This window comes from Aulonocara sp. 'chitande type north' Nkhata Bay, linkage group LG14 (assembly GCF_057382095.1).
Source record: "Aulonocara sp. 'chitande type north' Nkhata Bay isolate Kocher_YH1m ecotype deep benthic linkage group LG14, A_spYH_male_GT1.1, whole genome shotgun sequence".
Taxonomy (NCBI): Eukaryota; Metazoa; Chordata; class Actinopteri; order Cichliformes; family Cichlidae; genus Aulonocara; species Aulonocara sp. 'chitande type north' Nkhata Bay.
The window spans coordinates 21,291,364-21,304,714 of NC_141357.1; the positions used below are offsets into that span (position 1 = coordinate 21,291,364).

General features: G+C 41.1%; 2 protein-coding genes across 2 annotated transcripts; both read right to left on the reverse strand.

Moving 5' to 3' along the window:
• Positions 1–170: 170 nt before the first annotated feature.
• Positions 171–5,208, reverse strand: chchd2 (coiled-coil-helix-coiled-coil-helix domain containing 2). The gene is made up of 4 exons (XM_086261505.1): positions 5,044–5,208; positions 3,828–4,086; positions 2,836–3,001; positions 171–276 (listed from the first exon to the last, which is right to left on the reverse strand). Exons 1-4 carry the CDS (start codon positions 5,091–5,093, stop codon positions 266–268), a joined length of 486 nt encoding a protein of 161 aa, XP_086117631.1. The 5' UTR covers positions 5,094–5,208; the 3' UTR covers positions 171–265.
• A 1,826-nt stretch (positions 5,209–7,034) lies between these two features.
• On the reverse strand, positions 7,035–11,619 carry LOC147314522 (tRNA-splicing ligase complex subunit FAM98B-like). The gene is made up of 8 exons (XM_086261503.1): positions 11,474–11,619; positions 11,203–11,309; positions 10,439–10,564; positions 10,092–10,348; positions 9,914–9,994; positions 9,715–9,831; positions 7,622–7,768; positions 7,035–7,508 (listed from the first exon to the last, which is right to left on the reverse strand). The coding sequence occupies exons 1-8, from the start codon at positions 11,593–11,595 to the stop codon at positions 7,353–7,355; spliced, it is 1,113 nt and encodes a 370-aa protein (XP_086117629.1). The 5' UTR covers positions 11,596–11,619; the 3' UTR covers positions 7,035–7,352.
• Positions 11,620–13,351: the final 1,732 nt, after the last annotated feature.

The following is a 13,351-nucleotide window of genomic DNA, read 5'->3' on the forward strand; positions in this document are numbered from 1 at the left end:
TTTTTCTCTCTACAAGTCTTGCCATGAGACAGGATTTAAATTAAAAGCATGCACTGACAACTGAAAATAAACCTCAAACATGAGCTAAAACCAAAATATATAAACATTATTTATAAGACTATGATTACAAGCTCTGCAGCAGTCTGAGAAATGAGGCTGTCCGATGACAATTGATCATTAAAACATGTTTATTGATTGTGAATTACACCCTCTCAGTATCTTTAATAAGGAGATGTGATCTTCATTCTGCAGATAGCATCTCTTCTCATGACAGACCTGTAGAAAGAGATAAAGGACAGTTAATACTTTAAATCGTTTAAAATGACTTAACATACTTAGGTTAAGGCTCCCCCTTATGGCCACACTGGGTATTACAGGAGTTTAGAATAGTGCAAAGTCATTTGGCTTTGATATGTGAGCGACAAAGGGCTCATTCGCCTCTGTCAGTGCGCCCCAGGGTGGCTGTGGCTACAATGTAGCTTGCCATCACCAGTGTGTGAATGTGTGCGTGAATGGGTGGATGACTGGATATGTAAAGCGCTTTGGGGTCCTTAGGGACTAGTAAAGCGCTATATAAATACAGGCCATTTACCATTTTACCATTCATTCAAAGCCTTGATGCTTGCTGGGTTAAACTCAGTTTGAAAAGAGAAAAATGAGACTGAAAATGCAACAGCTTGATGTTGATCTATTTGATATGCATCAGGAAGATCCAGTACTTTAACAGAATTTTATGAAAGGAGCATGCTGAAAATGTGCAACAGCTTGTGCGTCTACCCCCCCATACGTAGTAAATGTTTAGCTAGCCGCAAATGCAACAGAAACTATAGCATTTTGTAACTACACTCACTTTAAATATATCAAATTACTAGGGGTGCAACGATACACGTATCGATATTGAACCGTTCGATACAGTGCTTTCGGTTCGGTACGCATATGTATCGAACAATACAAAATTTTTAATTTATTTTATCAACTTTCCTTCTGACGATGCTGTCTGTGTTGAGCGCTCAGTGGATCTGCGCTCGACAGTGCAGCCTAGGCGGAGTAGTCGAACGCAGATCCACTGAGCGCAGGGCAAGCTAGCAGACAGAAGTTAAGCTCTTCTTGCAACATGGCAAATTGAACCTCCCCCACCCTCATTCAGATCTGGCGTTTGGAACTACTTTGGTTTTCATGTGACATATGACCCTGAAGGTAAGCGAGTCATGGACTAAAGTAAAACAGTATGTTGGATGTGCCACGCAATGCTCAATTACATGGGTGGGAACTAGTGTGTTAGCACAGTTAGCTCGTTAACGTGTTGGCCGTCCAGCCCCATGCACGGGGCGATCGTTAACGGAGATTTGCAGTGTTGTGGCGTTAACGTCATTTCAACGAGATTTACGCTGACAGCACTAGTGGGAACACAACGAATATGACTGCACATTTACGCCGACATCATCCTAGTGCAAAGACAAGTGGAAGCAGACAAAAACAACAAGCATGCATGCTACAAACTTTACCCGAGTCATTTAGACAGCCGTTAGCACATGAGTCTCCTTATGGGGACCTGATATGTTTAATATGCTGCTGAGAATATAGACCAGAAGAAGCGTATAGTATCGCTTTTATTTTGGAAAGAGACATTTCTCTGTAATAAACTCTCTTTTCCAAAGATGAGTGATTCCTCAATCAGATACAGGGCTTGCAATATCGCTAGCCCGACGTCCCGGGGCTAGCGATTTTTCCAGTCGGGCTACCAAAATCTATCTCTGCCCTGCCCGTCGGGCTATCGTAGGAAGGAAAAATATATGTCAATGCTTTTGCATTCTTTTGGAAATGTAGCTGGGTAATTATGTCATTGGCATCGGTGAGCCACTGTCAATATGTGACATATTGAAATCGCGTTTGAATTTGCGCTTGTTTTTTGCTTTCACTTTGCAATCGCGCAAACTGTGTATAGAGAGCGACAGCACTGATCTGTGAGTGATGATAATTTGTGCACCAATTCCTCTGACATCGTCTTATCAATCGTTAGCTTACTATGCAAACATGACAAGTGAAATCTCCCGCAGCAAGCTTAAACATATGAGAGGTTGATCGTGCAGAGAATCGCTGACCGTTATGTGTGTGTGTGTGTGTGTGTGTGTGTAAAAGCAGCAGGATATATATTTTAGTTCTGCTGAGCCAAATAAGACAGGTCAGGGTGAAGAAGTGACAGCCAAAGAAAAGCTTACCACAAAACGGAGAAGTTATGACAAATCAGACTATAAGGCAAAAAGAAAGTGCAGCTTTATGGTTTCATGATATGACGATATGACGAGCTATATAACCAGGGGTGCACATAAGTGGTCCGCAGGTGCGCATTCGCTGTCAAAATAAAAAACGCGCACAAGATAAGTTGCAACGCGCGTTTGCGTACATAAGATTTTCTGGAGGAGGACAGACACTTGTTTAGAACTCTTAAAGATGTCGAAGAAGCTCCTTTAAGCAATTACTGTGGTGTTCCTCCACCTCCAAACAAATGTCAGAAGGAGTCCGAACCACAAAAGAAGCACGTATTCTCGGAAAAGTGGTTGCAGGAGGTGAGCTGGCTTCAAACAAATGCTGAACGCACAGAGATGTGGTGCGGAATGTGCCGTGAAAATTTAATAAATGACAAATTAAAAAGGCATGAACATTTTTTTTGTATTGAAAAAAATATCGACCCGTGACACCAAAGTATCGAACCGAACCGTGAATTTTGTGTATCGTTGCACCCCTACAAATTACTAATAATGATGAAAAGCAACGACTAGAAGACAGAAAGACAGCAGTCTCCATTTATACAAAGCCTGGACGTGTTTCACTCACCATTAGCAAACCTGCACTGTTTGAGCACCTCACTGAAGCCCTCGCAGAGCTTGAGGTCGCTCTGGTTTTCGGCACACTCAACGAACTGCCTGAGCTCGTAGGAGCAGGCCTGCTGCTGCTGCTGAGGGGCCCCCTGCTGGTACACAGGCTGGGCCTGGTATGGCTCCTAATACACACAAGGCAGAGGATTAAATCATGTGTGTGACAAAGATCAAAACAGAGTTTAACATGTCAGAACAAGCTTCAGTTTTGTATCACAAAGATGGAATATCTTCCATTAATGACACAAAGTAAATCTATTTACACATCTATCGATAAAAATGCTGAAATATCTAAAACTGCGATCCTCAAACTGCTCAAGAGCGTGTGGTTTCCAAGTCCTTTTTGTCATAAAGAAAAGCAGAGTAAATGATTGGTCATCACTCATATCTTAAAATCTACTATGAATGTAACTGCATAAAGATAATAGTGATGTACTGGGTTCAGGGTTAATGAGACAAACATCATTATGCATATTTCCCTGCACTTGTGTGAATGTAAATAAACCACGTTTGACCTTTGGACTTTTGTTTTGGTTATAAACACCCCAAATATTTTTCATAACTGATGTTAAACTTCAGCAGCAGCTGTGTCTGTATTTTCAAATTAAACTTATCACATGTGTAAACATAAAAAAACCAAAAAACAAACCCAGATTGAGCAGAGGGAGTAATTCATCTTTAATCAACCAGCACTGATTGCACACAGGAGTCTTAATGAAAGCAAGATGATTCCTTCACTGCTTTTAGTTAAAAGTCTCAATTTTCATCATATTGTTTCCATCTGGCTGTTATACTGAACTACCACAGTGCATGTAACTCCATGCGTTACATAAAATGTGGTGTTTGTTTGTCACCTGCTCCATGTTGCAGAGGCCCTGCATACTGTGTCTCAGACACCCTAATCTTCCTTGAAACTGTTCCAGTCCTGTGGCTGGCTAAACCTGGGCTTACCTGGTATGTGACGTCAGGCCTGGCAGGCTCTGAGTGTCCTCCGCTGAAACCTCCAGTCATGGCGTGACCGATTGTGTGGCCTACCGCCGAGCCTACTGCCACCCCAGCGGCTGTAGACGCCATCTGGGCAAACATACCCGGCTGCCTGGGCGCTGCGGCTGGCGTGCCGACAGCGGACGGAGGCGCCTGCATCGGAGCCGGGGCGTAGGAGGGAGGGGGAGCAGCCCGGGCCATAGGTGGAGGGGATGGTGGAGCCCGGCTGTAACAAAAACGTTTTGTTAAGAACTTTTTTAGCAACTTTACCAAACACAATCAAAAACAGATATGAGCTGACATCTGTTATTCCAGCTATTACTCTGAATCACAGCAAAGGTTTATGAAAGCTTGGATAAAGGTGAAGCTCTGATTCAGAGAATATCTCCACACTAGTAAGACAACAAAGAGCTACTTTCAGCTGATCACTTATTCACAAGCGAGAATAATATTCAGATGCTCTTCTTGATGCAACCACAAAGGGATTTGTGTCTCCTCCTGGGATCTGTTCTTCACTTGCTAAGAAAAAGTGTTATCCCGTAGCTGGATAAAGTAAGCCCACCTGTGTTCAAAGTGAACTTTAAACATGTCACTGTGGAAAATAATCAGTCTTTCCCTAAGCAGCTTGGCCTTACAGGTGGAGACATTGGTACAAATTATTAAGCACCAAGAGTCAAATGTGTTCTTGCAATTCTTAGTTTCAGCTATATATTCAGCTTAGTTTCGGATATATTTAGTGAAAGAGAAATGAGGGCACAGAGGGATTATTCTTCCCACAAGGAGAAGAGAAACAGAAATACTTCCAACCATTGTGCGACTTATTTCGTTATAACTCGGAAGAATAAAGTCTCAGTTTAGCTGCAGGTTAGAAGAAAAACTATAGAAGCTGATGCAACTCCACTGGCTTTGCTAGCATGTGGGGATTTGTACAGAGGAAACCACGATAAAGACAATGACCTTCATCGTTTTCATAACACAGTAACTTTCTGAGCAATACCCAGATTAACCGGCAATTAAGCTTTAATTGAAATTATCCTTATAAGATACTTGAAGCACTTCATGACCTGCACTTTCCTGGCTAACATACGGCACTATGACATTACCTAAACGTTAGCATTTGTGCTAACTAAAAATATCTACTCTACCTTTCTTTAACAAAAGGGAATTAAACCCTAAGTGTTACCTGGCTGGAGGGGGCATCCTGGACGTCCGGCTTCTGCTTCCTCTCGGCATGTTGAACACTTAGGTAAGTTTACCTGCGGGTTTAAATAAATACACACTGACGCTGTCACACCGCTTTATATTCAGCGACCTTTAGACAATCCGGAACTTTCCGCGTGTTACATCATTTGTCTCCCGAGTAACTTCCGGTGTGCAGGATACACAACAAGGACGATTCCGCCAGGTGAGTGTTGCGTAACGCATTACGTTGTTCACCTAGGCTAAAGGTTAGAATTGTTTTCTGTGCCATCAACAAAGTCTTAAACGGTTTTGCTTTATTCAATATTTGTTTAAAAAAAATGAACTCCGGACTGCTTTTACTTGCAAGCTGTTTTTGATATTGTTATATAATATTATTTACATGTTTCATATTGTAGGATCAAGGCCGTCTCACATTGTGCTTCATATCTATTTCTTTGTCCTTTAAACTGTGTATATATATCTGTATTTTTACCCACGAAATGCTGCATAAGGTTTATTCAGAACTTTAAATAAAAAGAAAAAAACACATTTGAACGCATGTGTGTCGTAAAATAAGTTAATTATTGTTTGCATTTGATTTAGTTTCTCTAAATCAGATATCATCCATGAATCTTCAGGTCCCCTCTTGCCTGGTAATTCTATCTTCAATATCCACTATCCCTCCTCTGCACATGTCCAAACCTTCTCAGCCTTGCGTCTCTAACTTTGTCTCCAGCTGCTGAACATGAGCTGTCCCTCTGAAACAATCTCGTCTGATCCTGTTAATTCTGGTTACTCCCAGTTAAAATCGGAACTTCAACTCTGCCCGATATGTTGCGTCCATCAATGCAGAACGGTGGAAAGAAATAAGAAGCTCTTTAGCAAAGTATATATTTGCATCTTCCAGCCCTTTTCTCAAAACTTGTATGGTGTCCAATAACTGGAGATAATTTATCTGAATTTCAGGTGCAGGACCATACCTCATGCACTGGTATATGCCTCCAGCGCCACAAGCTGTTTGTACTCATTTTCATGCCCCACACTTCTCCCCTTTTCCCCAAATTCAGTCACTTCTCATTAGATCTGCCTGGGATCTGCAGCCAGTCCCCTCTGAGGCCGTTCCCAAACCACAGCTTCAATTTGTGCTTTCTCAATCTGCTGTTATCAAACTGAAATAAGGACGTGGTCCCAGCTTGTTAAAAGCAATTCATAATCTTAAATTGATCAAGATGTTCTTTGCATCAGCCGTTACTTCAGTATTCCTAGAATTCCTTTCTCATGCTTTCTCATCCAATTTCAGACTTAAACCACTTTCTCATGTTTTTTGGGTTTTTTTGAAAACTCAAGAGGAAGAATCAACAGAGAAGAATAGACAGATGTTAAAATAACATTTCCTAAAGTTCACAGTTTCTAAAGTTTACTTAATCTAATCCATAACTATCTGCAGATTTCAGATGGTTGAGGGTGGAGTTTCAGATAATAAAACAATTGAAACTGTTGTTTATTAAACTGGTGTACAAGATCTTGAAATTATTTCAATACATCACTGTGGACTACTAGAACTTCTGGTCAAAATGAGCTTTACCTTAGCACAACTTTGGGTTTGGCAAGATCCAAATTAAACATTGAAACCAGTTTATTCCAAATATATTTAAGATAATTAATATTTGGATGATCTTTTCCTTGTTTAGGCAATTTAGACTTTGAAGTGGAAACACTGGCACTAGAGAGATGACTCAATGCTGTAACAAGGAGCTCTCTCAGGGGGAAGTGAGTCTTGGTTAATGTGTAACAATAAAACAACATTCTTAGATATTCAAAGTCACCCTTCAGTTTTTTAAGATGTAAGTGAGGCTTTTTCATTCCACATAATCATGTTTGCTATCTTGTGAAATCACCTAAAAAAGGCAAGGGGAACTCTTGTCTCCAAAATGTGAAGTGAGCATAAAATATTCATGCAATAATCCTTAAAAGATGCTTTATGTAAATTGCACAAAATACCAACAGATGTGTGTTTCAGAGGTTTATTCTTAAACAAACTTACTGATAAATGTGGAAAGCCAACATTTTTTCCATTTTCTGCTCTTTTACCAAAATATCTGGTCATGTACCAGTACTTCATTGCTTTTATAGAAATGTACACAATCTGGTATGTGCATGACTTATAACTATAAATTATACACAGATTTATAACTACAAAATTATATATAGCACTTCCCAATCGTAGTTTACCTCGCAACAAGGATTTCAATAAAGCAAAATGATCGCTTATTTCTTAAATTGATAAGTAAGGCCAAAAAGACGGACAAGTTAATCTTTTTTCCCTTTCTTCTTCTTATGCTTATGAGATTGTCCGCCTCCTCGTCCCCCTCTGTTGCCTTTCGAGCTTCTCCCTGTCCATGCTGGCATAGGAGGCTCAATTTCCCCAGGTCGTCCTCCTCTGTCTGGTACACTGCCCATCAACGTCTAGTGACACCAGAAAAAAAACAACAACAAAAAGAAAAAAGAAAATGATTACGGTACTTAGCTGGAGTCAGAGGCATCTTCATTAAGGATCACAGACACGTTCATGATTGTACCTTGTAAACAGAGGTGCTTGTTCCAGCTTTGACCGGGTCAATGAAGGACTGATCCTCTCTGGCAGCGAGCAGCAGAGATGGAGACACTTGGGAAGAGCCGATGAGGGACGCAAGATTAGGCGCCGAAGCCAGCGCAGCACTGCGCTCCTGTAAATAAATGATGGACTGAATGGAGATGTCTGATATTCATCTTCTGCGTCACCAGCACATGCTCTGACGATGGCCTAAAGCCGACTGACATAAAAGTAGTCTGTTGCAGTTCAGTCAGACCACACGATGTCAGTGTTGTCCTAATAACACCCTGATCTTGCAGACAGTAACAGACATATACTGTATATAAAGATTCAACATAGCCTATAGGTCTAAAGAGTGAAGTAAAACTACATTTTTTTCTCCTAATGGGAAATCCTGTTTGCAAGACGACATTAGACAAATGGGTTCTCACTAAATTTATGAGCCTTCCTAATGAATTTATCATCTCAGTCAGCAGTTTTAAGTCCTATTTACTGCAGCATGGCATTGATTTTATCAATTACGGCACCAAGTAGGATTTAAAAAAAGAGAAAGATGATGAATCAGGGAATGCCTAACTTGCAATCACTCCTGCATGAACACACATCCACCCTCCTTCAGTTTGAAGATGAAAATGATGACAGTCAAAATCTCAGATTGAGGCTTCAGATGTGCTGCTCATCTTCTTTATTACATACACTCTACTTGTTACAGGTGTTAGAGAAGGAAGGGTTCTCATGCATTTTGGAGATATTTGATGCAGATGCAAATGAAGAACCGCAACTCATTTTGTGCATTAAATAAACTTCAGAGTGCTGCTTAGTGTCTTCACAAATGTTACTCTAACCTGGGTTTCTTCATTCTCAGTCACATTAAAGTGGACCTATTCCGTGCCATATTTTCTGTTGTATTAATTCTCATATTTAAACAGTCAAAGTTTCTAATGAGGTAAGCATATGAACAAGTAATCCCTGCAAACTAAACATTTAGGCTTCAGACTACACTAAACGCTCAGTTTCAAACACTTCTTTACTACTCTTGCTTTCAACTGATATCAGACGGTAAAGACACCCTTAAAATGGTCATCTCGTGGATACGTGCTGTATTCCATTTTCAGTGAGAAGTTGGAAATTTCAAGTTTGCAGCTGGAATTTTCAGCTAAAACCCTGAATCAAGTTGGACTTCCCACGTAAAAAGTCAGAGACATCACACCAACCCTACCTTTGTAATCCGAGGTGGCAGCGGTGAGAACTTGTAATCTTTACAACCAGTGTTCTGTATTTGTGACTGCTAAATAAACCATACACGTGGTACTGACCAGGCTCTCTGTGCTGAGGTGCCATTTTTAAGCACAGTAAATAAATGAATAATCATTATGTTATACTCCACACACTGCCTGGAAGCCTGCCATGGGGTTTACTTGGTACGAAATCACTCGCAGCTCCAAAATCTGACTTCCGATGTAAAAACTCCACCTGCTGTTCAAAGCTTCTGTTTGCGAGGGGCACCCAAGTAGAAGAAATCTGCCTTATGCTTAATTTATGCTACCAAGGTTGTGTCAGTATTTGCCTCTGGAGACGGGTTTTTAAACCACCATTGCAATCGAACAAAATCTCAACTGTGCAGTGCCCCATGTGGAAGACACTGTGCATCAGTTAAATGCTGATTGGTTGAAAAGTGGGCCGGAATAAGGAACAGCAGAGTTCACCAGAAGTGGAAAAAATACATTATGAAAAGCTGAGGAAGGGGCTACAGTGCACACTTTTCATTGTTTTTAACATTCTGTTTCACTTCAGCTCTTTGCATGTTAGAACTTCGCTCTTGTCTGCAGCTGGCTGACAGACTGGCAATAGCACAGGCAAGAGCCACAAGAGCACAATTTTTATAGGGCCCACATCTGACAGGAGACGCCCTCTGCAGGTAGATGGGCAGTCCAAAGCTTCCTCATGCACTACCACTGCTGAACTAAGATTTTCTTATTAAAAGGGAATAGACTGAAGAGATGAACCAAGGCTCAGAGTAAAATAACTCAGCTAACAGGCAGGTAGGAGTTTATAAACAGAGTTATTTAACATTCCTACCTTTTGTTTCTCTCCCCATGCAAATGATTCAAGCGTAACCTGAAAGCGCGTGACCATCATTTGTCGCCGACGCCGATAGTCCTCGGACAGAATTTCATTCATTTTTTTCACTTGAAGCTGAGAAACAGGCAAAGATGTAAATGCCACATTAGAGTCACGTCTAAAGTCTTGTGAGCTGAAAACAGGCCTGGCAGCTTACCCACTGCTCTGAGCTGAGGCTGGTGCTGAGAAGAGGTTTGGTCATGTCTCCACTTGGTAGGCGAGAAAGCCTCTCATTCACCTGCATTAAAGCAAATGTTTGTAAACTCCTCTTTCAGTGCTTCTCAGTCTGTATTCGCAATTTATTCATGGCTCAATCTCTGTTATTTCAAGCTTACCTCGTTCAAAACGTCCTCAAACCGAGAGGAGGCGTCCACGTTGAGAGCACGCAGAAGTAAAATCCATTCTGCTTGCATCTCTGCTTTCCTCCTGTTTTCACCCAAACCGTCATCGCCTTCGTTTTCCTCACAAAAGTCACGGCTCAGATCTTCAACTCGCTGCTCTTTTTCAGAGTCCGCTTCTGTCGCCCGCTCGTCAGGATGTGACTCTTTGTACTTGATAATGTGAGCTGCTTGCAATTCTGATACAAGGAACTCTGCAAGATGTGCAAAAGATCACTAAATCCACGAGCACTGCAATCATCTGTTCTTACTACAACAGTATCCACCACAGTCCGGTTTCTCACCAGCGACTTTGTTGAGAGTGGACGGGTCCAACACCTCGGAGGTCAGCACAGCGAGGGGAGAGGATATGTTTGATAGTACATTTTTCAGCTCTCCCGCCAGCAGCACATCACCTGACCCTCCTGAGTCTAAAAAAGGACAATTAAGCCAGTTTATTTAACACATTTCACTGCAAGTTGAGTCAGAAAGATCTGATTTTTTTCATGGCTTATATTTGTAACATAGTAACCATCAGTTTGTTTACCAAAGCATGTTTTGGTTGTAGTTATATAATGCACATAAATTACAGCTAATGTGAGGTGCATCTCAGTAGCTTCATATTAAATTAACTGCGGGTAAAATTATGAAAATGGTGTCACTATCCAAATGTTTCCAAATCCAATTCTACTCTACATGTGAAGATGTTTTACTTTAGTAGAGCATCTGTCAACGTGTAAAAAATATCCTGTTATTTTTATTTATTTAAGGCATCTAAATTGGCTGTTCTGTAACTGGTTTGGTGAATTAATGTGGATGTTTTCAGAAAGGACTTGCATTTTGTTTTACATAACATAAGAAGTAAGGTCGATTCTTAAGCAGTTGCTTTGCTGAGTCGGCCCACTTGAGACCACAGTGACCCCTCTGCGTGAAACAGTAAAAAAAAATCCACAATCCTGAGATGGTTTCCTCCTTCCTTGGGAGAATGCGCTGTATTAAAGGCAATGGTTAAACATGAAAAAGCCTCTCTCAAAGATTTATGAATGAAAATCTCAGGCCTGAGCCTCACCTCGTAGCTCCGGGCAGAGAGTCCTGAGCTCTGCGCACAGCCAGCTGAGCAGCGGACAGGGAAGCTCGTCACATCTGCACCGGGAGAGGCAGCGGCTGCCCGGGTACCTGACCAGGAAGTAAGTGGAGGCGACAGGTGAGATTACCTATTCACCTGTCAGGCGTATCGGCAAGTGTCATTATACGTCAAAAGCCCAGAAAGCAGGCAGAGAATAAGGTTTCTCTTCTCAAATTAAAGTTTCGTAACGACGAAAAACAAACATGTTAATTACCCCAGAGCTTTAATGGCTGAAACTGTCCCCGCGCTCCTCTCCATGAAGACAGGCGTGTACGACTTATTCTTTACTCTGCGAAGTTCAAGTGTGTTTACAAGGGGTGCTTCCTCCTTTAACATCCAGGACGCTCACCGCCCCCTGCTGGCCGGAGTGCGCACAACAACTTCATAAATAACCAAGTCGTTCACTAGAGAGGGAATGAATAAACAAAGGATAAATTACAGAAAGTCCAACGATTTTACAAAATATGAACACAAAAGTACAAGATTGTGGAGCAAGTGTATGAAAAATTATAAAAGTTAACAGTATTATTTGCCCCAATTTTAAAAAAGAAAATAAGTAATCGTGTTTTTTTTAAACAACAACATAATTATTAAAAAATATATAAAAGCAAAGCAGAACAGAAAAACATTACATTTTGTATGAATAAGTTTAGGTTATTTTTCTGTTACAGAATTAGTGAATAAAGTAGTACATTTAGCTTTTCAAAGGTTTCAAACTATTTGTGTAATACTTACTCTCCCTCAGCTTTCCACTTTATGCATCTCTATTTGACGGCATCTTTTTAAAACTTTCTCCCGTGATATAATGAAAAAAGTTTCACTCTGCCCCCACACATCACACCTTTCTCACTTCTTGAGGGGAACAAATTGTCCTATAAGGACGGAATACGCGTTTGTTTGCCCGTTAGGGGTCACCAGAGGTCTTGTATAGCCTGCTGTGTTAACCAAAGATAAATCTGCTGGCATTAAGTACCTTGAAAGGTGGGATGCAACTAAACAGATATTAGATACGTGATATGTGATGTTTGTGTAATATATGTATGTATTGTTTTCTGCTACTCAAATTTAACTTTAAATCAGATCTCAGTTGTCATGTTAGAATACAGATGTTTGAAACGTGAACACAGCTCCATTCATTAGGACGTATTAACACCAGCTTCCATCCTCTGCTCTGGAGTGAATATTATGAGCAAATTAACTAGATTAATTAATTAATGTCTGTTATCTTGTCAAATTATCATTATGTACAGTGGCTGAACATGAACTCAACTAAGAATATCACAGTCATGTCTCCTGTTCAGCTGTTTGATACACCATTTACGCTGAACACTATTTACTGCTCTCAGCACTATCCTGCGTCTTGCTGATGCAGCTGATGTTTGCTGCAGTGTTATATGCAGTATCCCTGTTGTCAGGGATTTTTTTTTATTTAAAACATCAGTGAGAGTTTTATGGTGGATGGTTCTGCTTGTGTAGCTTGAACTCAATAGGCAGCAAATGTTAGATGAGAAAATCTTGAAGTAAAGGGTGATGCTCCTCTGTGGCCTGAGTCATCTTTTCAGTAATAGATTTTATAAGCAAGTTTGGCTTTCATTGAACAAATGCAAACATGTTTCCTCTTCTCATGTCTGACTCTGTGCACACACTCTTAAACACAAGTACTTCAAGGTCTGAGTGTGCTGTTCAGCACACGTGTCCCTCGTTGGACTTCACTGCAGGAGGCATGTGAGCCTCCTCGTCACACTTACGCCACATCAGCTGCCCCCAAACTAACAGGAACAATGGAAACAATGGCAGCGAGGCGTGTTGGGCCCTGATGTACAGTGCGTCTGCTTTTGCCGCCATATGTACAGAAGCTGCGGCTTCCCTGACTACAAAAGCCTTGCCATGCGTCAGGATGCTTTGTCTTTTATTCCCCTGACACTGCCCCGTGCTCCATGAAACCTTGTGAAGGCTGACCCTTGACCCCTGGAAAGCGTCTACACAATGCAGGCAGAAACTCCCTTTGTTTATAAGGCTAACTTGTTAACCACTTGCTGCCTGATTAAAAACAGAGTTCCACCTGATTTCACGAAATACTGACTTGCATACT

Bases quoted from the DNA above. Each gene is read 5' to 3' on its own strand.
- chchd2 (XM_086261505.1), bottom strand. From the start codon at position 5,093: ATGCCGAGAGGAAGCAGAAGCCGGACGTCCAGGATGCCCCCTCCAGCC. The intron at 4,087-5,043 runs GTAACACTTAGG...TTTTTGTTACAG, and splicing joins AGGATGCCCCCTCCAGCCAG to CCGGGCTCCACCATCCCCTC. The intron at 3,002-3,827 runs GTAAGCCCAGGT...TGTGTGTATTAG, and splicing joins GGCCTGACGTCACATACCAG to GAGCCATACCAGGCCCAGCC.
- LOC147314522 (XM_086261503.1), bottom strand. From the start codon at position 11,595: ATGTTAAAGGAGGAAGCACCCCTTGTAAACACACTTGAACTTCGCAGA. The intron at 10,349-10,438 runs GTGAGAAACCGG...CACATCTTGCAG, and splicing joins CACTCTCAACAAAGTCGCTG to AGTTCCTTGTATCAGAATTG. The intron at 7,509-7,621 runs GTACAATCATGA...TGGTGTCACTAG, and splicing joins CAAGCACCTCTGTTTACAAG to ACGTTGATGGGCAGTGTACC.